Source organism: Trichoderma camerunense (genome assembly GCF_050948025.1).
Source record: "Trichoderma camerunense strain CBS 138272 chromosome Unknown V8C40scaffold_9, whole genome shotgun sequence".
Lineage (NCBI taxonomy): Eukaryota > Fungi > Ascomycota > Sordariomycetes > Hypocreales > Hypocreaceae > Trichoderma > Trichoderma camerunense.
In genome coordinates, this window is record NW_028145361.1 from 1,546,365 (window position 1) to 1,570,570 (window position 24,206).

At 44.3% G+C, this 24,206-nt stretch overlaps 11 protein-coding genes across 11 annotated transcripts; 8 read left to right on the top strand and 3 right to left on the bottom strand.

Moving 5' to 3' along the window:
• The first annotated feature begins 43 nt into the window (after positions 1-43).
• Positions 44-1,602, top strand: V8C40DRAFT_246055 (uncharacterized protein). Its single transcript, XM_083216038.1, has one exon. It carries the CDS (start codon positions 141-143, stop codon positions 1,467-1,469), a length of 1,329 nt encoding a protein of 442 aa, XP_083073369.1. The 5' UTR covers positions 44-140; the 3' UTR covers positions 1,470-1,602.
• Positions 1,603-2,256: 654 nt separating this feature from the next.
• V8C40DRAFT_266235 (cytochrome P450) lies at positions 2,257-3,700 on the top strand (the record flags this gene model as incomplete). The annotated part of the gene is made up of 2 exons (XM_083219734.1): positions 2,257-3,028; positions 3,090-3,700. 2 exons carry the CDS (start codon positions 2,257-2,259, stop codon positions 3,698-3,700), a joined length of 1,383 nt encoding a protein of 460 aa, XP_083073370.1.
• Positions 3,701-5,265: 1,565 nt separating this feature from the next.
• On the top strand, positions 5,266-6,012 carry V8C40DRAFT_266236 (uncharacterized protein; the record flags this gene model as incomplete). Its single annotated transcript, XM_083219735.1, has 1 exon — positions 5,266-6,012. The coding sequence occupies one exon, from the start codon at positions 5,266-5,268 to the stop codon at positions 6,010-6,012; it is 747 nt and encodes a 248-aa protein (XP_083073371.1).
• A 468-nt stretch (positions 6,013-6,480) lies between these two features.
• On the top strand, positions 6,481-8,743 carry V8C40DRAFT_246056 (amidase signature domain-containing protein). Its single transcript, XM_083216039.1, has 3 exons — positions 6,481-6,836; positions 6,902-8,180; positions 8,247-8,743. The coding sequence occupies exons 1-3, from the start codon at positions 6,549-6,551 to the stop codon at positions 8,354-8,356; spliced, it is 1,677 nt and encodes a 558-aa protein (XP_083073372.1). The 5' UTR covers positions 6,481-6,548; the 3' UTR covers positions 8,357-8,743.
• A 691-nt stretch (positions 8,744-9,434) lies between these two features.
• V8C40DRAFT_275083 (uncharacterized protein) lies at positions 9,435-10,064 on the top strand (the record flags this gene model as incomplete). The annotated part of the gene is made up of 1 exon (XM_083220667.1): positions 9,435-10,064. The coding sequence occupies one exon, from the start codon at positions 9,435-9,437 to the stop codon at positions 10,062-10,064; it is 630 nt and encodes a 209-aa protein (XP_083073373.1).
• A 454-nt stretch (positions 10,065-10,518) lies between these two features.
• V8C40DRAFT_228450 (Alpha/Beta hydrolase protein) lies at positions 10,519-12,147 on the bottom strand. The gene is made up of 6 exons (XM_083212305.1): positions 11,487-12,147; positions 11,236-11,396; positions 11,102-11,182; positions 10,919-11,042; positions 10,735-10,863; positions 10,519-10,688 (listed from the first exon to the last, which is right to left on the bottom strand). The coding sequence occupies exons 1-6, from the start codon at positions 12,129-12,131 to the stop codon at positions 10,539-10,541; spliced, it is 1,290 nt and encodes a 429-aa protein (XP_083073374.1). The 5' UTR covers positions 12,132-12,147; the 3' UTR covers positions 10,519-10,538.
• Positions 12,148-12,422: 275 nt separating this feature from the next.
• Positions 12,423-13,324, bottom strand: V8C40DRAFT_287769 (enoyl-CoA hydratase/isomerase family protein; the record flags this gene model as incomplete). The annotated part of the gene is made up of 2 exons (XM_083222776.1): positions 12,423-13,062; positions 13,137-13,324. The coding sequence occupies 2 exons, from the start codon at positions 13,322-13,324 to the stop codon at positions 12,423-12,425; spliced, it is 828 nt and encodes a 275-aa protein (XP_083073375.1).
• An 871-nt stretch (positions 13,325-14,195) lies between these two features.
• V8C40DRAFT_266240 (PaaI family thioesterase) lies at positions 14,196-14,840 on the top strand (the record flags this gene model as incomplete). Its single annotated transcript, XM_083219736.1, has 1 exon — positions 14,196-14,840. One exon carries the CDS (start codon positions 14,196-14,198, stop codon positions 14,838-14,840), a length of 645 nt encoding a protein of 214 aa, XP_083073376.1.
• Positions 14,841-14,872: 32 nt separating this feature from the next.
• On the bottom strand, positions 14,873-16,575 carry V8C40DRAFT_287770 (cytochrome P450; the record flags this gene model as incomplete). The annotated part of the gene is made up of 7 exons (XM_083222777.1): positions 14,873-15,047; positions 15,112-15,272; positions 15,343-15,427; positions 15,489-15,514; positions 15,583-15,894; positions 15,958-16,499; positions 16,560-16,575. The coding sequence occupies 7 exons, from the start codon at positions 16,573-16,575 to the stop codon at positions 14,873-14,875; spliced, it is 1,317 nt and encodes a 438-aa protein (XP_083073377.1).
• A 4,066-nt stretch (positions 16,576-20,641) lies between these two features.
• V8C40DRAFT_266242 (uncharacterized protein) lies at positions 20,642-21,443 on the top strand (the record flags this gene model as incomplete). Its single annotated transcript, XM_083219737.1, has 3 exons — positions 20,642-20,734; positions 20,785-21,115; positions 21,172-21,443. 3 exons carry the CDS (start codon positions 20,642-20,644, stop codon positions 21,441-21,443), a joined length of 696 nt encoding a protein of 231 aa, XP_083073378.1.
• Positions 21,444-22,321: 878 nt separating this feature from the next.
• V8C40DRAFT_275084 (SDR family oxidoreductase) lies at positions 22,322-23,359 on the top strand (the record flags this gene model as incomplete). The annotated part of the gene is made up of 1 exon (XM_083220668.1): positions 22,322-23,359. One exon carries the CDS (start codon positions 22,322-22,324, stop codon positions 23,357-23,359), a length of 1,038 nt encoding a protein of 345 aa, XP_083073379.1.
• Between the last annotated feature and the right edge of the window lie 847 nt (positions 23,360-24,206).

Here is a 24,206-nt window from a genome sequence, read left to right on the forward strand (position 1 = left end):
AGAAACAAACTTGCAAACGGCCCCATCAAATACCCTATTTGTAAGTCACTGTAAATGCTCGCCGTGGGAATATAACTAAGGAGAAATTCCCTATAGGAGTCTATCTCTATAGCAACTAACTTCTATCTACTTCACGGTTCATGAGCCTTACTACCACTCCTCTCAATACCCAATTACAACTACCCCGCGCAATGGACTCAACCTTGTCATATCCCATGCCGGACGGCGTCTACGCCATCCCGCATGATGAATTAGATCTCCGATCAGATGAAGAAGTGGACCATGATCTCTTCAATCCTAAGCCCGTTTCAGACGAGAAGAATATTTGGTTCTTCTGGCACAGTGGTATCGGCAAAATGCACGGCTATACTCGGCGCACAGTTCGGAATTGGCACAGAAGATTTTCCAACAAGGGATGGGTGGTCCGCGTCCTGGATTTTGAACCCGGCTCTCCCTTGAATGTGTCACACTACCTCGACATTCACGATACAGATGTGTTTCCTAAAGCGTTTACGGATAGCTCAGTTGGCGGCCATCACTCATACCAGCATATCTCGGATCTTGTGAGGTTTCCCCTCTTATTAAAATATGGAGGCGTCTATGCGGACGTAGGCATGGTCCAAATTGGAGATTTAGACCGTGTCTGGAACGCTACCATTGGCGACTCAAACTCACCATACGAGGTTTTCACTTACAACATGGGTGGACCCGAAGAGCGAGGCATGGCAAACTATTTCTTGGCTTCAGGACGAAACAATCCTTTCTTTCTACGGTGTCATAAGCTGCTGCTTGCACTGTGGGCTGAAGATGGGGGAAAGACCAGCACCGAGGGCATGCATGCTAGCCCCTTGCTGAAAGGAATTGCCTTACTCGATACTGGAAACTCATTCGAAGAGAATGGCAGAACATATTCACGAGAGGAGACTGCCAAAATGTTAACCGATTACATCATCCAAGGACAGGTTATTACCATGGTCATGGGCTTGATCGACCCGGAAGATGGTTGGAACGGACCGAAATATGTAGCAGAGCACATCTATGCATATGACTATATGGTTGGATCACAGCTCATTAACGAGATCACTGCATGGAACGGCCCAAAACAATTTGAGCTCATGTCTCTGCCTGTTGCCAAACCCGGTGAAGAGGAAAGCAACGATCAAAGACTCGCACGCAAGATTGTAGAAGATTGCCTATCCAAAAGTTTTGGCATGAAGCTCGCCACAGGCATAATTGTTAGAATTATGGGTGAGACTTTGAGCTCACTATGGCGGAACAATGAGGGCAGCGATATTGTCCCAGGAACATATGCACATTGGTTGAGATATGGTACTCTATACTGGTGCCCGAAAGACCATCCGGCTAAGCTGGAGTTTACAGAGATGCCGGCTTTCAAAATTGGCCCTCTATTGCGAGAAGGAGAGCTTGGACCTGGTGCCAAGACAAACGACTTTCGCGTGCCGAATTAAGGATACTAGAGTCGCGGTTCGGCGAGTTGGTCTTCTTCGATACGTATCGCATAGCTTGTGTAAAGCATGATCAAGCGTTCTTGTTGTTGATATAGAAACATATTTAGGCAAACTGTATTAAATTAAATTAGAGTTATCTCATTGAAATGTTACATTCTGATTTCCAGTTATTTCGCGATGGACTTGACGTTGAACTTACATAGTGCAATTCCCGAGTGCGATTCCCGAGTTCGGGATTCACAGCTACACGACTTTATCCTCAACCACCACACAGCGTCTAGATGGCTATTACCCGAGTTCGGGCAGTATATTCATCTTGAATCCGAAACTAATGTAATGGTACAATAGTATTGGTTTCTCAAAACCCGACTTCGGATAGCCAGAATTGATACTGGCCTCATAGTTTTATAAATAGACCTTTGATCAGACACCCGAAGAAAATTCTCAGAACATAGTCGAACCTCGTCATGAATATTGAAGATTGTTAAAGTATTTTGCGTGTTAGTTTTATCATTTACAAATACGTGATGAGTTTCACAAGTATGTCAAAAGGATGCGCTCCTGTCTATATGAATACCTGCACAATATCTGATGGCTATGTCTAGTTCAACTCTTCATTGGGGCGCTTGTTGTGCTGCCAGTTGTTACTTTATTATATTCAGTGTTATACTATCTTGCTGATGTCCACTGTCTACGCCGGTTTCCTTCGCCCTCTTTGACGGCTGCATTATCGCCCTTGTGGATGATGTGGCATAATGCTCGGGGCAAAAAATATGAGGCTCTCGACATGGCACACCAACAGCTCGGCCCTGTTCTTCGAGTCGGTCCTAAAACACTCTCCTTCTCGGCTCCTGAGGCATACAAAGATATATATGGCCATGGTTCTCCAATTCTCAAGGACATCTTTTACGATAATTTGGCAAACGGCAATCCATCCATGGGCGATGCGACAGATCGCCAGCTGCATTCAACCAAGCGGAAGAATCTGTCAAGTATTTTTTCAGCAAAAAATATTCTGAGCATGGAGCCTAAGGTGACAAGCTCAGTAGAGGAGTTACTTGCAGCAATCCACATCAAGCTGAATGGAGGAGCTTTATCTAACGATGACAAGCACGTGGTTTTGGAAGGCGTATTTGATGTACAGCCATGGCTGAACATGTTTTCGTACGATGTCATCTCCAAAATGCTATGGTCTTCATCTTATGGATTCCTGAAATGCGGGAGCGATGACTGCAACTCCATGGCCGGCGATGGGCGCGTCATGAAAGTGCCAGCCATCCGATGCTTCCAAGCTGGTGTGCAATTCAACGCTCTTTGCGCACATCTTCCCCCGCCTTTGTATCAACTTTCAAGGTTCGTTACAAAGCCAATGTATCAGACGGCAGCTGCAGATCATTTTTCGGGCATGGCAAGATACGGTATTGTCAAGCGCATGGAACGAGGCGAGTCCGATGACGTTGATTTCTTCTCTTTCTTTCCGACACAAAAGACCAAGAGATGTCCTGTTCCTATGGAGTTGCCGGAACTTATTGCAGAGTGCGGTACTTTTTTGAATGCAGGTAAGTTAACTAAATGTAACAATGTTGTATGGTCTCGTTGATCTTTGCTGACCATTTTCAGGAAATGATACCATCCAGATCTCACTTACCAATACCATTTATGAGCTTGCATCTCACCCAGAATGTCAACAGAAGCTCTATAAGCTCCTTACTGAATCGTTGCCAAAACAATCGCAGCCGATTGCTTCATACATGGAGCTGAGTAAGATACCGTTTTTGACAGCAGTCTTGGATGAAACATTCAGGCTATTGCCTCCAGTACGGTTCAATCTTCCACGAATAATTGTTCAAAATGGAGCCGTAATTGCAAACCACCATGTTCCAGCTGGAGTGACCGTTTCCTCGTCCGTGTACATAATGCACCGAGATGAAAGTCTCTTTCGAGAGCCTTTGAAGTGGCTTCCAGAACGATGGCTTCCCGAAAATCCAGACTTTTCAGATGCAGAAAGAAGGAACTTGAAGGATTTTGTTCTACCGTTTACATTGGGAGGAAGGGCGTGTATTGGGCGCAATCTGGCTTACATGGAATTGAGCGTTTGCATCGCTGCGCTTGTCACGGCTTTTGAATGGGGTATTTCCGAGGATGACAAGAAGAATTTTGGTCATTGGGAGAGCATAAATTGTACTCCCAGAGGCCTCAAAGTGACTGCCCGTCCCAGATCAACCACTTAATCTCCTAGAGAATAGTCCGTAAATTGATCATAACTTTGGCTGCATCATTCCATCACACATCGCCTTTCATACAAGTTTTGAATAGTAACAAACAACATGTTGATTACCGTTCATGCGAATGGTCCTCTAGTAGCGAATACGAAATTAAAGAAGTAGTGACCATGGGGAAACAAGTGCTGTTCTGGACGAACTTTCAACCTAGCATATTGCCGGTTATAGCTGCCCCTGAGCAAGGGAAAATAGCGGTCATGCGAATGGGGCGAGCAAGGGACAATATGGTACCACGGCGAAGTCGGCTGTAGGCAACAGCAATGGCGGTATGGTGGCATGAAGGCTTTCGCCGCAAGCAGGACGCGTGCCCGAGATGTTAGACGGTAGGATAAATTGTGCAATGGCTTTCATGCCGGCCAAAAAAACAGCAACTCCAGACGTACGTTTGCGTTACCAAAACGGAATCTTCGTGCCTAGAGAAGAAACATTGTAGTTTGACTTGCTCAGTACTGCATGTCTACACTACTTGTGTAGAACAGAGACTCAACGTAATTGTGGAAATCTCGTCTAGTGCTGACCGTTATGACCCTGGGCCGCGTTGCCCAGAGTCCGGACAGCCGGTTCAACCCACTAGAGACAAGTATTCAATCCTCCTCCTTACACAATGAGAAAATCCCTCGAGTTGCAACATGAAAGTATTGATAACGGCATATTTCATCACACTTAGTACGTTATAAATGGGAATCGAAGTCTTAGAGCTGCATCTAAAAAGGCATGTACTCGCCAGTAAATTGAGAAGAACAGTTGACTTCACTTGAGCAACTTCAGTTTACAGGGGGCATACATCTAGTATCCCCACTTATTATGTCAATGTTGTGATCTTTACTTGTTGAGCATGCTATCTGAGGGTTAGATAACATATCCGAGCGATGTGTCTATGCCGTACTACATATCATGCTGTTGTTTGCCTGCTGTGAAACTAAGTTGACTTCTGACACGCGATAGATATGTAATTATGTTGTTGATGACGGCATGGCGGCTGATGCTGTCTCTACTGAGGACGGTATCGGTACGATATCGTCACTTGTACTATGGAGTAGCTCACAGCGTTGGCCCCTTATTGAGATCAGTGATGCAGCTGACGGCCAATAAAATCCAGATTGTAGGATATTGATGACTTGATCTACGTTCACTGAAGTGGGCCCAAAGGTTTAATGTTCTGGTGAATCCTGTCCTCCCTTGCCTCCCTGCGAACTACGCAACAAGATCGCCACTTGCTATACAAAGCTAGTACTGGTATACCGCTTACGATCAAATCTGTTTCTTCTACTGGCTTTAAGGGGTTTGATGTAATGCGAGTGGAGAGGCTCCAGCAGCTTAGTGCTGACTGGTCGATTTGAGTTCGATTGGTGAGACCAGGTTCTCCTGATTGCTGTGATTGTTTGTGTAGGTATATAAGAGTCCATCAACTTTTCCTTTTTGATCTACCCAATCTAATAAAACGATTTCTACTTCAAAGCTTTCTCCCAAACCAAGCCTCTTATAAGCGGATAACAAATCCAACAATCATCAGCATGAGTCCAATTCTGTCAACTGCTGTTGGACTTCCATTGGCAATCCCAACAACAAGCCTAGGCATTGTTGTGGCTCGTTACAAAGAAGATTTGACACCATGGCTTTCAGGAGCCAATTATTCCTACATCTATGACAAGGGTGGAATTCCACAAGCGAACGACACAGTCGACCACGACGCTTTCCGCTCCTATGTTGAACTGCCCAACATTGGCCGCGAGGGGCACACGCATTTGTACCACATCGTCAATAATTGGGAAACACTGGAGGATTATATGATATTCTCTCAAGCAGACCCGTATGATCTCATTGGCAGTGTCGTCAACTCGACCAACCAAATGATTGATGTGGCGCTTCAAGTCAAACCAAACGAAGTCAATCCTTTCAATCCAACCCTATTCCACGACGTTGATGACTGGTCAAAGACCAACTGGACCGATCCAAAGGAAAGCATCTGGATTACAGCAAGCCAGTTAAGTTCTCTGGTGTTTGCGCCGTATACACCTGCAGAACTCTGGAACTATGTGCTACAGGAGGATCACCCACCGGCCATTCGAGCTGCACACGGTGGTATCTTTGCTGTCCGACGAGAGACAATTTACAGTCAGCCGCGAGAAGCATATGCAAGGGCCCTGCAGAGATTTGTTGAAGCCAATGCTACGAATCCCGAAGTAGGCTTCATGTGGGAACGATTTTGGACTGCAACTTTCTCAAAGCAGTATTGGCTCCCAGAAGTCGAGAATCCTTAGAATTGGAATAGCGAAAAGACCGAATTTTGATAGCGTAATGTTTAATTAGACTTCTAAGAGATAATACAGGCAAGTAGATTTTGATGGAATACTTCATATACGCTGTTCTTTGCTCTTACCATGCGTACCAATGGGGCACCATTGGTATAACGTTACCTAAAATCTGAGGACCCTCTTCTAACATCTATTGATTACTTATCTAATCAACCCAGATTGGCCCAGAAGCCTCGAATAACTATGCGATTGTTGTGACTTGTCATTCTTTCGAGGTGGATACAGTTATAATGTATTCTTATGTATCCTTCACCACTATTTCACCACATGATTCGTGAATTCGCGTGTTCTCATGTTATTCTGTAGCAGGGTAATGGGATTACAGATCATAAATACAGTATTATGTCATCATTTACTGCTGCCTAGCCCACCTTCATTGTCTAGCTACATATGTACAGCATTGTGCGCAATATTATGGTGAACCTTTGATCTACGATGTCACAGAAGCATTCCATGTCCATTTCGTGAATCATCACTTCAATATGCCGCCATCGAAATCTGCAAAGCAAAAAGCACAATGGAAAGAAATCGCCCATGAAGCTCAAGCCCTTCGTGATCAAAGCTTAGCTGATGTTGGAACAACTGTCCAACTCCCACTACAGCTCCCAACAAACGTCATCAATATTCCGGAAATAGTTTTGTCAGAGGCAAACATTCGTATAACATCTCTGTCGCCACAACAGCTTGTGGATCTAATATCCAATGGGCGGCTATCAGCTCAGGAAGTCGTTCAAGCCTTCCTGGAAAGAGCTGTAACTGCCCAGAAGCTCGTAAGTTAGCTGAAACTTAGCACATATCCATGAAGCAAGCATTTTGTACTAATTTCCATGTATAGACGAACTGTCTGACTGATATTCTTCCTCAACGAGCTATTTCTCGAGCTATAGAGCTTGATAACCACTTTTCTCGAAGCTCTGTCCCGGTTGGGCCTCTTCACGGTCTACCCATAAGCGTCAAATCCCATATTGGTATTGCTCATAGACCTCTTGCCTCTGGTTATTGTGACTTATTTCACTCACATGCCCGTCCTGTCTCTGATGCATTAGTGGTACAAATTCTCATGCGAGCCGGTGCCATTGTCCATGCTCGAACAACAGAGCCTCAGAGCATGATGCAGCTCGAATGTGTTTCAAACATATATGGCGTCACCACAAACCCGTATTCTCACATTGATCTGTCTTCAGGTGGATCCTCTGGTGGCGAAGGGGCGCTGATAGCATTGCGCGGCTCAGTCTTGGGTATAGGAAGTGACGTGGGCGGATCAATTCGTGTCCCGGCTGCTGCTTGTGGGATCTACGGGTTGAAACCAACCTCTTTTCGAGTGCCAACGACTGGTTGGAGCAGTACCCCGCCGGGAGCAGACCCAATAGTAACGGTGTTGGGGCCGATGGGCGTCAACTTGGAGGTATTGGAGCTGTTTATGAGGGTCGTTGTGGCCGCAGAATCATGGAAAGTCGAACCAGCACTCATACCATTACCATGGAGAGCAGTATCGATAGAGCCAACTGCAGAGAAGCCATTACGCTTGGGGATAATATGGCAGGATGAGGTCGTCCAACCACACCCACCGGTGCAGAGAGTACTGAGAGAGTTCACAGATAAAGTGAGTGGGTTGTCGCATGTGGAAGTGGTCAATTTTCCAGTATATAAGCACGACGAAGCGTGGGCAATCGTTTCGAGCTTATATTTCACTGATGGTGGCGACGCTGACATCGCAGTCATGGCTCAGTCGGGCGAGCCATTGTTGCCCTTGACTAAGTGGATCATGAAGGAGAATCTAGGAGTGAAGAAATTGAGCCGTAGCGAGCTGGAATACTGGCTGGAAGAACGAGAAGAATTCCGGCAGGAGTATTCACAGCACTGGAATAAGACGGGACGCTGGGATGAAGCTTCGGGGTCATGGGAGAATACTGTCGATGCCATTATATGTCCCGTTGCACCTGGAGTGGCCACGAGACACAATACCGCCAAGTACTGGACATACACTGCAGTGTGGAATCTACTGGATTATCCCGCGCTGACTTTCCCAGCTGGAAGAGCTGATAAAAAGATCGACGTCAGGGACAACCGGAAGCGATTTCTGAGTGGCTTGGACAAGGAGAATTGGCAGTTGTGTGAGTGACTCGGCTACCATTACGTTAATGAATCACCAAGTGTGAACTAACAACATACAACTATAGACAACCCCGAGGTCTTCCACGATATGCCTGTAGGCCTGCAGATTATTGGTCGCAGATTTGAGGATGAAAAGATCATTGCTATCCTGAAATTTCTTGAAAATCGCATATAACGTGTATGGTATATCGCATGCATGGACTATTCGTCATTTTGGCTGGCAAGACAATCGCCTTATGTCATACTTGCAGCTCTCAAGTCTCTTCTTGATACATCACGTTCTGTGCATTCAAGGTTATCTAATCACGGCTGAGGATTCGTATTTCATGATTTACGCCACCTTTAGTAGCAATTTTGGCTGGTACCTGAGCACGCCTTACTATCAAGCTACCTTACTCATAGTAGTGTTGTATCATGGCACATCAATGTGCTTCAGCGGGCAGGATTTAATGGTGGGCGTGGATGTTTAGCATTGGAAACTAAGATTAATTTGTCTTCCGTTTAACTCAAAACGTCACACTGCATATCCCGAACATGGCTTATCCACAAAATATCCCTTGGCTTCTAAATATAACTTATAGTAATAGGCTTGTTTGACAACTTTATAAAGGAACTTTCTATTTTTGTTTCTTTTCAATTGTGCCGCTACCCGTAAAAAGGGTATCTCAAACCAATGAATTCACTCGTCTTTGACCCCTTTTCTTCCTAGAACTCATTTTCTGAATTTCTTTTATATAATCACGGCATGGCACGGAGTTTATAGGTGGGGTTGTGATTATTATAGACATTAATTTGAAGAGCTGCTTCGCCTCTAAAGAAGGCCTAAAACGTGTCACAGCAGCTAAAGTGGGTAATTGACACTTGTTCCTGGCAACTATTTTCAGCTCAGTAGCCACTCTTGAGCTGTTAGGCACAACTATTCAACAGTCTTAACACAAGTCAGCCTAATGCTCAGTCGATGTCAGCTTACTGAAGACAAGCCTCGGACTTTATCCTCAATGTTTCGAATCGTAGTGTGTTTGAGAACACTCCGACTATCTCGAAAAATGTCAATTGAGCTAAGATTGCAAGACATATATTATTTGATCTGGCTGACGCTTCTTTTTTCCTCTTCGCAAAGGCTGTACAGCAAAGCAAAGCTGACCAATAAAGCAACTTTTTATACTGATCCACTCAACCGCATTCCTACAATTACCTGAGAAACATCGGTAAATTTCCTCCGTGCTCCCTCTATCTCCAATATCTTCGTCAATATGTCAATTTGTCCTATTTTCCCTCCTGGACCACTTGTTCCCGAGGGTGCTTGTTTCCTCAACAGCAATAACCTTGACCGAACAATTGCTGGATTTAAGAAATGCTGTGGTCCCGCTCCTGTAGCTCAGTCTTTTAATGACGGAGCTGAGGTGTGCCTTGTCTACTGCCCCCTTGTCGAAGATGGCCCAAATGACAAAGATCTATTGGATTGCCTTGTTTCAGAGCTTGGCAGTGCTGCATGCACCGGCGGCGACCGGCTAGCCTCTCCAAGCGATCTCAGTCGCGCCAGTGACTTAGCAAAGACTACGGGACTCTGTTCTGCATGTCTTGCTAAAACAACAACTGCTGAGCAAACAACTACAACTATAATAACGGACAGTGCAAACACGGCATCAGAAACTGCAAGTGATACCGCAACAGAAAGTATAAGAGAAAGGTCCTCAAACACTGCAACCATTACAACTCCTCCATCGAGAACCGGGACTTCCAGGGCTGCAACAGCGACCACGAGCTCGACAAGCACTAATGCGGCTGTTGGAATCTACCAAGCTGACACTGTGCCATGGAAGGTTGGATTCACGATGGGAGCTATGTTATTTACGGGTGCGATTGCGGGATTGTTGATATAAGTCAAATTGGGAAAAAGGACAAGAATGAAGGCGAAAAATACATAGGGGCAGGCGTGACGAAGTAATTTTTGAATCAGAATGCAACATGACTTGTGGAATATAATAGAGAGAGATGGCTTCTGTAACAAGAATACCATCCATTGCATTGCCATTTATCTTATATGTCGCTGAATACCTCCGGTGCAAAGAGTAGTTATTGAACATTGGCCCTATTCTGAGGACAAGCATACTTAGCATTTTAATCGCAAAATGATCATTCGTCAAAAGATAATCTCGGTTATAGGCGCCTTATTCTCCAATTTGCTACTTCATGCATAATTTCCGTTTGCATGATAATGAATCTTACTAAAGATGTGTACTTAATGAACCAAAAGAATTACTATGGCCTGCTACCTTTAGAGATAAATCCGCTATACATATCCTCCGAGTGTGGTTCCATCTGCCTTTCCTACCGAGAAATTCTTCAAAGAACTATCAAGAATATGTTTGAGAGCAATACTTCCCGCATTTATAACAGAACGCTCCTTCAGAATGTTTCATTTCGGTAATATTGTGGGTAATTGGTTCTTTGACCGGTCTACGATAGTCAACCTTTTCCCAAAATTGTTGTAAGGTGTTGTATATCTTTTCAGAGTTAGCAAACCTTCGTGTTTCGGTTTCTTGTACATACAGCTTGAATGAACCATCTGCTACCATCTTGTTGAAACCAGCCGAGGTGGCCTCCGAATGAAGTGACTACAAGAACCACGTATGGATTTGCTTTAGCCTCTTCAATAGGGAGCCCCATTTGAGGGCTCAACTAAGTGGTGTTAGCATATACTCCCAGGTTAATACTAGGAAAAGAGATAACGGACAGGATCGTCTTCTGAATTCAGTGCAAAGATAGGAACCCGCACAGATAGCAACGGATTGACCGACGATGCTTCACGATAATACACGGTTTCAGTGGGATACTTCCACATAGGTTTCTGAATAGCTCTTCATACGGTTAGTATTAAAGCTGAGGGACTTACATGGCAGCACTCTCAAATTCTTACCGATCAAACTCGTGTAAATATTGAATTCGCGCAATTTCATTCTTATCGACGTCTGGGTTTGTCATAATTTTTTGTTCATGTCTGGTAAGCTTCGTTAGCTATTTGTGAGTATGGATGTTATAAATCTTTCTCACGTATTTAAAAATTTCTTTAGTGATGCTGTCAGGCCTCGCGAGTAAACTTCCCGCATGAAGAAAGAGCTTTGGAGGTGATGCGATAATACTTCCAAGTTCCAGGGATTGGAACATATTGCTGCAGCTCGGATAGGGCACTTCTGCCCTTCTTCGGCAAGGTACTGGGGTAATTAAGTCAGTTAAATGTTCAGTTGAGCCCGTCTTCAAATACATATGTAACGAATAATTGAGGTCAAGACAAATCGACTTACATGAACTAGCATGTTGGCGCCCATAGAAAATCCCAAAGCAAATAATGGTCGGTTTGGAAACTTCTGCTGAAGCCATTCGACTATCTGTCTCAGATCCCAGGTAGATCTTGCATTGTATAGAATCCCATTACCCAGTTGGGAACCCGCACATCCTCTTGAATTCACAACACAAGCTTCCCACTCTTCGCCTCCATTTATGAAAGGCATGAGGCTGCGGCGCAAATATGCTTCCCCAGATCCCCCATTCATACCGTGTAGAACGACGAGCATGGGCCTTGAATCTAGTGATCCAATATTTTCGAATTCTTCTTTTGTAAACATTGTGGTGATTTCGAGAGGAGATTGACCTCCGGAATCTTGGAGCGACCTTATCGCAAAGTCAACTGCAAATTCTCCTTCAAAGAGCTTATTGCTTTGTTGAAACATCCATCGCTTATAGTATATCGGCAGTTCTGGGTTGTCTAACAATATCCGTATCGTTTGCACGTGGCCGTTGAAAAACATCGGTCGCGTATAAGTGGATGGAATCGCATTTTTGCAAATATCTGCCCAATTGATGGGATTTTCGTTTTTCGGCGTCAAGTTCAAGGAGGATGAATGATGGTGGAAAACAATATCCGACCGACCTGTTAGAAATTGCAACATTTTTCCTTGCAAGCATTCGTTACTACATTGACAATGATGTTGTGCTGCTGACCGCAGTAGTTTTATAAGCGGTCAACCACTATTAGAGATATAAACCCATGTAATATTACCAAGCTCACTAAGGCAATTGACGCAGGGAGTCCGAAAAAAGGCTCCATGCACGCCATACTTGGCCCATAGCGGGCTCAGGCGAGGAATTACTGATTCCGCGGCTATCGACTGTAGTGCTGACAAGTAGGTACAAGTAGTACGATTGCGGTTTCCGCATGTGATACAATAAGCCCCGACTTATCACAATTTGGATTTTCCCCTTTTAGCTATTTTCTTCATATGTTCCTGTGGAATTCCCGCAGTTATTTTCTCCACAGCAGTATATGCCTCCTGCACAGTTACGTGGCCATATGTATTTCTATCATCTCGAACAAATTGTTCCTTGATGTCCAATAGACTGGAGTCATTGAGATGAGGCCCAAAATCCTTATCTAACTCAAGCAGAACTTTTTCCAAAAAGTTCGCCGGTTTAGCCTTGGCTTCATCCGACTCTGGTGATGTCGATTCAATAATCTTGTTTACGAAACCGCATGCCAGAAGCTCACTAGATGGAATGCGTCTGCTTAGTAGCAATGCTTCTTTGGCTTTCGAGACACCAAGACGCTCTCTTAGTGCACGAGATGCGCCTCCCTCAGCGGCTAGTCCAAGCGATGAAAAGGGAATAAGCAAGAAAGCTTGAGGTTGGGCATATATATAATCGGCAAAGGAAACCAGTGCTGCTAGAAAGCCAACAACAGGTCCATTAAGTGCCGCAACTAAGATTTTTGGATGGGTGTAGAAAGCGCGAGTTAGGTGGATGTTGTTTAATAAAGATCCGGTTAACACATCTTTGCGGCTAGCTTTTGCCATGAATGTACTAAGATCGGACATATCTGCACCCCTATATGAACATATAAAGGTCAGTCATATCATAAGTCTGAGAGAAAAACAAAAACAAAGGGTTTCATAACGTACGATGAGAAAAACCGCCCTGTTCCAATAAGCAGCGTGATGACAACCTCTTCGTGTGTTGCCACTTCTCGCAAAAGCTCCCCTAATAGGTAGAACTGCTCTTGGTTCAGTGAGTTTAATTTCTCGGGCTGGTTGAGAGTGATGATGGCAATTCGCCCTTTGTAATCCACGGTGATGGGATGACCTGCCATGTCTATCCTTTACTGGTGAAAATTGTCTGTGTAACGTCGAGGTGAGAGAGTGCGAGGTTTTACTGCGGCAACAAAGAATCAGAGGTAATGGAGGAGTTGTTTTCTTTTCTGTTTTAGGTTGGATTTTAATCTGGACTCAAGGAGCACAGGCTTTAAGTATTTTTTACCTGAAGAGACCAAGAAAAGAAAACTCCTAAGTATCCGCTTAGTCTCTTTCAGAAACTGCAAGGTTGATAACGGGTTACAAAATGTTCTTGATACGCACTACAATACTGTACTTATATTTAAGTCTGCATAAGAATGCGGCCCTGAATTCCGTCCGGTATATTGTTTTAACCAAATGCAGTAATATTAGACTCAGGCGACTACAAGAATACCGGTTTTGCTATATTTAAACAGAGGAGCCAATTCTATTACTGATCAAACTGAACGACCGAGCCGATGAACAATCTAGCATGTGATACAATATTACATGGTTGCGTGATATCAAATCATCAACCAAACGGATAGCCTAGTCGCGGAGTTTGTAAATTTAAGCTATTGAAAGGCCGGAGGAGATTGTCAGCGCTAACTGCTGACACGGCCGAGATATACAGGGCTGCGGGATCTGTATGATAGCGCAAAGCGGGGAGACATCCACCGCTGAATTTAGCCCAGATAACATGATTACTCGTGTTGTCGGAGTATGTACTTGGCATCAACTCGCCTTAGTTACGACCGAGGCACTACAGATAAAAGAAGATTTTATTGGAATAGAAAGTTTGAGCAGAAAGTCTACTTGAAGAATCATCAAAGAAAACTCCTATCCTTTTCTCTTTTTTTCTTTTTACATCGCAGGCTTAAGACGAATATCCGTGTTTTCGTGGAAGCAATGGAGCACTTTTCCCAAATCCCCAATTTAGTTCCGCTATTAGAATCGCCAGAATATGAAGTCGTCCCCATTTGGGGGCGCATTCGCAAGTCTAGCGGCGAAGATTTCTTTTTCTCTGAAACAATCGGAACACAGTCGACGATACCACACTGCTTGATGCTTAAAAAAGCAACCCTTCCACCATTCTCAGAAGCATCTCATGTCAACCCAATAATACAAAACAACGATGAGCTGCCCTCATCCACTCCTTCAAATACACATATGGCCCCTGATACCGTCATGATTCTGGAATTATCCAGTCCAGGTGTTTGCTCACACCCTTCAACCGCTCACGGTGGTTTTGTATCGACCATTCTTGATGAAGCCATGGCACACACCTTGGTCTCATATTTTCCTACTCTTCCTGAAAAGGTTAATGAAGTACGAAAGACTCTATTTACATCAAAGCTCGAAGTGGTGTTCAAGCGCCCAGTATCGACCCCAGGAGTGCTGATAGTCAAATCTTGGTGTGTTGCTCATAAAGGGCGCAAGTATTGGATGAAGGCGCAGGCACTTCAATTAGCACCCACAAATGATCAATTGTATCATGAGGAAATTGAAGCGGAAGCATCGGGATTATGGATAAAAGCGAGATCTAATCTATAAATTTTATTGTCATTCTATATATCTGTAAGACGTCACTCAGTCACTCTAGCCTGTAGCGTTACTTGAAGTCCTTTAGAATCCTGTTTGGGAAACGGGGCTCCCAGATCGTGCTTGGAAACAAGATCATCTTCTGTTGTGTCGGAATTTATCACTGTATAGTGGGTAAATATATAGGCAATGGCGATATTGATCTCGTATATAGCCAGACTATGTTTTGGAAATGTTAGTCGCATAGGCCTTCGTTTCTATCCTGACAAATCTGTTGACTTACTGCATTCCGGGGCATATCCTAGATCCATGGCCAAACGGGCTGAGATATTTCTTCAAATTCTTGCTGTCGGCTTGAAGCCATCGTTCAGGGGAAAATTTGTAAGGCTCTGGAAATAAACGTGCATCTTCATGATGAAGCCGCGATGTCATGCTTATTGGGACCTGTCATTGATGAATTTATCAGTCATCTCCTCATGTGACAATTATTATCCGGGGAACACTTTGCACATACACCGGCTGGTATTCTCCATTGTTTATATTGTACCTCGCTTGACTTGTTGATTCTTGGTAGTCTTGAACCCACACCGTGTGAGAAACTGGAACAGACGTTAGTCAGTAATGGCAAATTATAACAGTTTGGCATGAGCATAAGCCTACCGCAACCCTTCAGTAATAACTGCGGACTACATTGAAGAAATTTGTTAGATAACTTTTTAGATGTACTCTCAATTATGATGGAAGGATTAGTTACCAAATAGGGAAGAGCTTGAAGCTTTGTGATTTCGAGGTTGCCATCAAATACGATGTCTGCATTTATGAGCTCTTGTCGTAGCTTTTCTTGAACATTCTTATCTTGAAGAATGTAGAAAGTTGTCACCGCTAACGTATGACCAGTTGTTTCACTACCAGCCACAATAAATTGCTCTGCTTCTTGAATCAGCCTCTCACGAAACTTCTCATCTTGCTCGTGCTGGTTGTTGTTTATTCGTTCAAGAAGACATATCCGTGATTTATCCATATCTGGTCCCTTTTGGATAACGTCGTCGACACAGGCTTCCAATTTCTACAGGTGCATGGTTAGCGCATTGGCTTCTGACAAGGGCGAAGAACAGTGTAAGTAACTTACCCTTACAAGCCTTATTAAAGCCTTTGCAGGCTGAGTAAGCATCGCGTTGAATATTACAGAAGGGATGATCGTAATGATAGGTTCCATGAATCCAAGATATCGCATGCTAGTGGCCGTTTCGAAAAAGAACCTTAGACTAGACTGAAACTCCTCCCCTAAGTCATCTGATTCAAGAAGATTCAGGGATATTGGTAAGACATATGCAGATACAACATCCGCTGCCATGCACCGATAGACGTTTGACAGGTTCAATACGTTTCCTGTTCGCACGTGTCGATCCATGATTGCGCTCGCTCCTTTTAGCTTCTCAACAATGGTAGGCACAAAGCCTCTGACCATACGTGGAGCTAAGAAATTCTGAAAAGTGCCGCGCCGCCCTTTGTGGACGTGATGATCCTCTGTACTGATGGTAGACCAAGGCCCACCAAATACCCTGTACCACCAGCCATATTTATCGAGCTTTTTGACAGGAGAAAAATGCTCTATGCAAAAGTCCGGATCTTTGATATGCACCTCGTAAGGATTAACACGCACAATTGGACCTATAGTGATAGTGTATCAGTGACGAGAAGGCGTAGGGCTCACATGCGATATCTCCTTACCGTAGATCCGATGCATGTTTTCTATTTCTCTTGTATACTGTCCTGAACAAACTACTTCGTAATAAAATTCATATAGCAGACTGATTGCTGCCAACTTAGGGCCAGGAATATGAGACAGTGGTGAAAACCATAGATGATAGCAGGCTTGCCCAAGCTGCCAAAGGCACAAGCTGCAAAGTAAAAGAATAAGAAGAAACATAGTAACAACTGGTATCTAGAAACACTTGAAAACTCCCAATGTCTTACGTTCAATTTTCTCTTCCTTTCTTCAAGCTATATATTCTCTTGAGCACCATTTGTCACCCGTTGTTGTCTACTCTTCAGCATCCCTTCGTCTCTTTTCTTTCATGTGATATCAAGATATCAGCATGTGATAGTGACAATATCCCTGACATGGAGTAATTAACACCTTGTAGACTCTATTAGAGAAATATTTTTACAAGAAAAGAATAAATCTACTCAGCACTAAGATCCAATAGTGCACCGTGTTTGATTAGTAGTTTTCAGATATCTAGATGGCCGGACATCAAAAATAAGCATCCTGGTTATTGGCTGCTTGTAAATGACAATATCTTTCCGTAGAGCCCCTATCATGGTATGCCTTGTACCCGAGAATCCACCCATGGAATGCCAAGTGCCGTGAGATTACGATGTTCCAAGACCCATTACATGTATGTTGATATAAACACCTCACATGTGATCGATGTCAGCATTTCTCCGCGGTCTATCAAGCCCGCGAAGCAGTATATCTGCTTAGCGGTTAATAATCTTGGAGATCAAATACCCCTTGGAGATATCGCATCTTTTAAAAAGGCTCACTGCTAAGAAACTAAACTGGGCTAATTAAGTGTAAATGGTGCAATGGGTACTCGTACGTTATTTTCGTATACGGCTTACGCCCAGAGTTGATTGAGCCGCAACCACAGCCAACCATGTTGAGAAGTCTTTTGCTCCCTTGTTTAACAACTATTCGTTTTTAATGCTGTTCGTCAAATACGCAGGTTTCTGATTGGTATTGCCAACTACTTGATATTATCCACTTCATAATATCCAGAAGTGAGGGATATTTCTGTTCTAATCTTGGTTACACACTCATTATCCTAATGACTTACCTGTTGACAATGGTGGGGTGGTATGAGACATAACTGGTACAGGTTCTTTCGTCTAATTGATTGTTGTTATGCAGCTTACTGATATTACTCGCATGGAAATACATTACCGATTACCACAACGTCTTCACATCCGTGAATTGTTAAGAATTAATATAATTTATGGCAACATTAAGCTGAATTTTGTCTAGGTCCTATTCATTCAATAATAAGCTGACGTTAGATAAAGAGAATGAAAGAGTCAAGTTGCTCGGGAAATTCCGCCCCCTCCGGAGAGCAGATGCATGCGATAACTGACGGATGAGAAAATCAACTATTTACTGGGCTGGATGATTGGCTGGACTCGGTGATTGACGGGATTCGGCGATTGCGCTGAGCCGGCGATTAGATTGACCCGTTGATTGGACGTTTAACGAGCGGGATATACCCGTTGAGGACGTTTAGCGGGCGGGAGATTCAGATTCAGCTAGCAAGATATTGCACTATTGTCAATGGTGCGTGACGATGTGGGAACAGTTGGATAAGGCTGAATTAACTTACCCACAATGTGTAGACAGTTGCTTTAGTAATCTTGAACCATTTGCTCAAAGTAAAGTGCTTATAATTAGTACAATTGTATTACTCCGTACATTTCCACCACATATTTGATTCAGCCCTCGAATCTCCTAGCGTTGATCTGTTGCATCACAGCAGCGTAGTCTTCGAGAGGAGTCTTTGACGATTACGCCCTTGTTAGATGCTTTGCCGGCGATTGTACCGAGAGTGATGACTCTTTTTTTCTCGTATTGGTTTAGCTCACTACGTGTGTACAATAGGAATTAGCGACTCAAACGCATTACCTTGTCAGCCGTTTCACCTCAACGAGAGCAGTATCGTGGCGCAGTGGAAACAATAGAGTGTTCGAGACTCATTCCGATTAACATGCCCATGGGCAGGGATTCCAGCATGCATATGAAGATACGGGATGGCTCAGAGGTAGCACTCGGCCGAGTGAGCACCCCTGGGCCTGGAGTTAAGAGTGGCGGTGTGCGGGTTTGATGTATTGTCCATAACCCGAACTACCTTGTAGACATATGGCTATTGACTCGTAATGACGAAGGACCAGCTTTCAAAGCAACAGGTGCCTGCTGAGTTACCAATTCCACGGAGTACTCGAAACTGGCTTAAAAGGAGGGAGTGAGATCGATCCACAGCCAAGGTTTAGTTACAGGGCTGAGAAATCGCGTTGAAGGATTGGTGGGTTACTGCGGCCGCTCCCGCCATCTTCCCCGCATCGTGCCTAGCCAAACGGGGGACAAGAATACACCGGCCGGGATGATGCTTTTACGTTGTACAGAAGAAATCAGACCGGCGTTTTGTTTCACGACTGCACTCATTTCGATACTCTTAGCATGGAAAACAATTCGGTGTTTTCTTTTCACCGCATGTTAGCTACTTTCATAACCTCTATTTACGGCGGCATTTTCGACTAGAAATCAATGGCACTTGTCTCGCTTATCTCAATATTTCGAAAGTAGCTACAACTGCATTCAGTATCACAGACAACTCTCACTGAGAATAAAGTTGTCCTAGACTCAGATGGAAATGCACTTTTCACTTGCCACATACGGTCTATAGCAGACAACTATCGGCGTTCAATGATCAAGTACCTTCGATATATGCTGTGAAGCCGCTTCGCAGGTGTTCAAGGCAATTACCGCGTTCAGTTATTAAGTAGTTCTAGTACAGTAGAGAATACGACAATTATATACCGGTAGCCTACCATCTTGACTTAGACTACGTATCACTCACTAAACTTGTTCAAGAGCATATTGTGACACTGGTTCCTGGAAACCTCGGTGGCAAGAACATATGCACAACTAGAGGTACTTCGTCTTCAACTCCAACGACATCTAAAACTGCATAATAATCTAGCCAGAATAGAGATCCGAAGTCATAATTCGCATGCTCAATATTGTGTATAACATGGGCGCCTCCTTCGGATGCTAGCAATGATTTGAATGGGTCTACCTAAAGCGCGGCTCAATATTCTCAATTACATCAAGTTAAATTTTCACGTTTTTGAGCAAAATCACAACATTCATGTGTGAGGCAATACCTATGGGTGTTTCAATCAATTTCTTGTTTAAAATAGACATACGAGAACCCTAGATAGATCTTGGCTGGCTGGGAGTGTTACGTGAATGCTCAATATTCACCAAGTGGGCAAATTAACACGTCGGGATAACGGCAATCGCGTTTTTTTCTTCCTCTCTGCTATATCATAACGTGCTTCATTCAAATATCTTTAGTGTTTATAATACCCATATATGGTGACCGTTAATGCGACCGAATTTGAGCAATTGGGCGCAGCGCAGCGTCCAATATTATGTCATTTCATAATTAAACTAAATTTCTCATATGTCTAGAAGAATGAATACCATCATATATTGAGACTGCAGTTCGGCTCAATAGCCAATTTACAATATGAGTAAGTGTCTCGCCGCCAATGTGGTCATTAAGGTCCTTAACTTGGAAACAGTCATGCATCAACAAAATACTCTACAAAATGTAAAATTCACTGCCTCACCTTTGTGGGAGAATCACCCAAATAATGATACCAACGCAGTATGTCTAAACAATTTTTTCCAGCTAAAGTACACAGCTTCGTGTGTGTATGGCATCCTCAGTAAACTTTTATTTCATCTGAGTAAGGAGTGGAAACTTAACTGTGGCGCAATTGCTATATAGGAGGAGTCTTATGCCAAATATGTGGCTGCTTAGAGCTCTCATTATTCTATATAAAGAGAGATTCCTAGCTCTTACCAACTACCAATAATTTACTTTTACTTAGCGCTGACTCAGGTAGATGCCATGATATCCTGTTACAGAAAGTATTAAAGCGTCGTGCTGCTCTCCAGTGAAAGCAATGTTAGGGTAAAGATCCCCATTTTCACGCGAGAGTTTGTCCATCCAATATCTCCGAGTTTCAGTATGGCGCACCAAGATAAAATCGAGCTTCTCATTGACGAAGCACTCAATCGACAAGCAGAGAATGACCAACACCCACCATGGGACTGTCTTGCGGTATGTAAACCTGGCACTTGCCGACCAGTCTCAAACTAAACAGATAAAAGCTTGTAGGGCTCACGTCTGTCAACCAAGGCCATTATGGAGCTTATCTGTATAAATCAGCTTTAGAGAAAACGCCTGCTGAGTCTCGTCCATTCCTATGGCGCCGTTATATCGATGCGCTCACAGAGATGCTAATCATTGTCGGGATGCCAAAAACTCTGAACGCTTTATATCCAATAATTCCACTAGTCAACAAAGATGATATAAAGCATGTTAAAAAGTCGGACTGGGAAGCCGACAACTCAGCCAGAGGCTGGGAGTATGCGAAATTGACACATGGAGATGGTTGGGCCGACTCATTCCAGGCGGCTGGTATGTATGCGCCGGATATTGGTAAGTACTCGTACACCCTGATATCGCTCCCACATACACTAGGCTGATGGGTTTAGCACATATTACGATGGATGTCTCAATGCGCAATCTCTTGTCGGATTATTCGGTACATGATGGATTGGCGACCATGGCGTTGCTGGTAACGGTATTGGTAACCATGAACTGCCCACTCCAAGCCTCTTGGCATGCAAAAGGATACTTGCGACACGGTGGAAAAAGAGAAACTCTGAATGAAATCGTCGAATTTGCAAAGAAGATTGTGAATACCACTGGAAACACTCTCCCCGCCGACTTTCCGACTGTGGAAATGTTGCTGGAGGGATTGTAATGGCGCTCGGGAATGGCCGGAGCAGGAAGAGTATGGTCTTTCGGGTACAGTCTTTTTGGATATGGTATTTTGGGTATGGGCTTTTTAGGTACGGGCTCTTTGGATATGATTGTTTTGGGTGCGGACTTTTGGGTGCGGACTTTTGCATTACGTTGGTTCTGCTATTTGCAATTATCTCCATGGTGTTGCCTCTTAATAGCGACACACAACAACGAACCATCCAGAATCTCCTTATTAATGCTTCAGATGGCTTGTAGAACAAACAGAATTGACGTCACTAGCAAGCCATAAGTCTTTCGACCTTTTCTGGCAGTTATTTTGTCCGCGGGTTCAATCGCTGTAGCGTGTTTGTCAGGCTGTCAACAAAATATTCCCACACTAGCACTAAAATCCGACACAGAGCCTCCTAGCGCAGACAAACGCCGATAACTCTTCAACGACCGACGGAAATTGTATTTCGGAACGCGTCGCAAGGATCCACAGTTTGGTGCAGCATGAAGAAGTTTCGATCGTTGGTTCTAGCTTTTCGTTCTAGCCTTGGTACTCTGTAATGATCGCGAGCAGGCAAGTATCTCCGTCCGTCTTAAAATCCGGGAGGTTAGTAGAGTTGGACAAGGGGAGCTCGCGGTGATAGCATCGGTGCGACGATGGATTTTACAACTTTTGTCGATGTCGTGATAGTTAAGAGTTCAGGAGAAACCCGATATATAAGAGAATGGTAGAACTCAATATTGTAAAAAAAAAATAAAAAGACATCCCAGTTTCAGAATCACCACACAAAAACACAAAGCAAATACACTACTCAATTTGAACATCATATTCCATCTAAATCAACATTTGCAATTTACAACATCAAACAAAACAAAACAACCATCAAAATGTCCAAGGCGCCCGTTCTCATTACTGGAGCTTCCAGCTTCATTGCTGCTCATGTCATTGACCAATTTCTGTCTGAGGGTACTCCAGTCCGTGGTGTCGTTCGATCTCAGTCTTCCGCGGATCGGGTCCTCAAAGTGAACTCTCAGTATGCTTCACTCCTCAGTTTCGCCATTGTCCCGGATATCACCAAGCCGGGTGCCTTTGATGAAGCTGTAAAGGGTGTCGATGGCGTCATCCACGTCGCTTCACCATTCACACCAAAGATTGAAGACAACGAGAAAGACCTGCTTATTCCGGCTATCCAAGGCACTCTTCAAGTGCTAGAATCGACCTATAAATATGCTCCTCAGGTGAAGCGCGTCATCGTCACTGCATCTTTCGCCTCCATCGTGGATGTATCGAAAGGCTTTCGGGAGGGTTACGTCTACAGTGAGAAGGACTTCAATCCTGCCACCTATGACGAGGCTAAGTCTCCGGATGCCGACTTTGGCTTTGCTTATTGCGCCTCCAAAGTGTTGGCTGAGAAGGCGGCTTGGAAGTTTGTGGAAGAAAAGAAGCCTCAGTTTACCGTCACGGTTATCAACCCTCCCGTTGTGTATGGCCCTAACCGTCATTACATTGACGATCTCGACAACATCAACACTTCATCTGGCATGTTCTACTCTCTCATGAACGGCTCCCGGCTTGAGGTGCCTCCGACATCTTTCTGGGCCATTGTCGATGTTCGTGATGTTGCCCTCGCTCACAAGGTGGCATACTACAAGCCCGAAACAGCGGGGCAGCGATATCTGACCACGGCGGGCCTCTTTAGCTTCCAACAGATCTGTGACATCCTGCGAGAGGAATTTCCCAACCTCCGTGGCCGCGTCCCAGTCGGCAACCCCGGGGAGCCGATCACCGGTGTCTACGATGTGGACAATACCAAGGCCAAGAAGGAACTCGGCATAGAGTTCATTTCCCTGCGCCAAATGGTAATTGACACAGCCAACAATTTCCTGGACATCGAAAAGCGCCTTGGCGTCCAGATCTCAAACTGAGTCGCTAGTTTAGTTTAGTGCAGCGAGCGGGGCGGGTAGAAGCATTGATTGACAGCTTAGAGATCCATAGACCTTTTCCTAGAAGAGTATGTAGTTCGTCTAATTGATTTGATTGGCTTTTACGTTCCACAATGACCATCGAAGTCGATTCATCTCACTCCCTGGTTACCATGTTCACAATAGCTGAGTAGGATCTCCAAAATGAATGTTTTAGTAGAGAGGCCTCATCTCCGTCTCGTAAGGCGTACCCGTAAAGAAGGGGGTAAGAGGGCTGGCAACGCATGCCTTAACGAGGGGATATAACAAGGCCAACAGTTGTCGCATCGAAATACACGTATCACACACTTAACATACACTTTATACCTTACAGGATGGCTCTCTCTTACCGTGATGGCATCGCTGTGGCGGAACTGATTTGTTACTGCCCTTCTGCCATCATTGGCATCTACCTCACTCTAGTCAATGAGTTTCATACTACCGGCTGGATCGACATATTTTTATTCTCGGCTATTCGTATCGTTGGTTCTGCTATTCAACTCGAAGCGAAAAACCATCCTGGTACAACCAAGTTTTACACCATCGCATCTATAATGAATTCCATCGGTCTTGCTCCCCTCCAAGCAGGCTCATTGGGACTTCTCAATCGTCTTAGCGAGAATATTGGCGGCAAAAACAGAAGCCAGGCAGAAAAGTCCATATTTCGCCTTGTACAAACCGTCATCATCGCTGGTCTCGTTCTGGGCGTTGTTGGAGGCATCAAAGCCGGCAATTCGATCAAGGAGAACGGGACGTTCGCCATTGGAAGTCTTGGCAAGATTGGTACTGGATTATTGATCGGCGCATATGC

Excerpts from the sequence above, each read along its gene's own strand:
- V8C40DRAFT_246055 (XM_083216038.1), top strand. The coding sequence starts at position 141 with ATGAGCCTTACTACCACTCCTCTCAATACCCAATTACAACTACCCCGC.
- V8C40DRAFT_228450 (XM_083212305.1), bottom strand. The coding sequence starts at position 12,131 with ATGTTGCAATTTCTAACAGGTCGGTCGGATATTGTTTTCCACCATCAT. Across the intron at positions 11,397-11,486 it reads GCGCCAACATGCTAGTTCAT|TACCTTGCCGAAGAAGGGCA; the intron begins GTAAGTCGATTT and ends TAATTACCCCAG. Across the intron at positions 10,864-10,918 it reads TGAATTCAGAAGACGATCCT|TTGAGCCCTCAAATGGGGCT; the intron begins GTCCGTTATCTC and ends AACACCACTTAG.
- V8C40DRAFT_246056 (XM_083216039.1), top strand. The coding sequence starts at position 6,549 with ATGCCGCCATCGAAATCTGCAAAGCAAAAAGCACAATGGAAAGAAATC. Across the intron at positions 6,837-6,901 it reads CTGTAACTGCCCAGAAGCTC|ACGAACTGTCTGACTGATAT; the intron begins GTAAGTTAGCTG and ends TTCCATGTATAG. Across the intron at positions 8,181-8,246 it reads CAAGGAGAATTGGCAGTTGT|ACAACCCCGAGGTCTTCCAC; the intron begins GTGAGTGACTCG and ends ATACAACTATAG.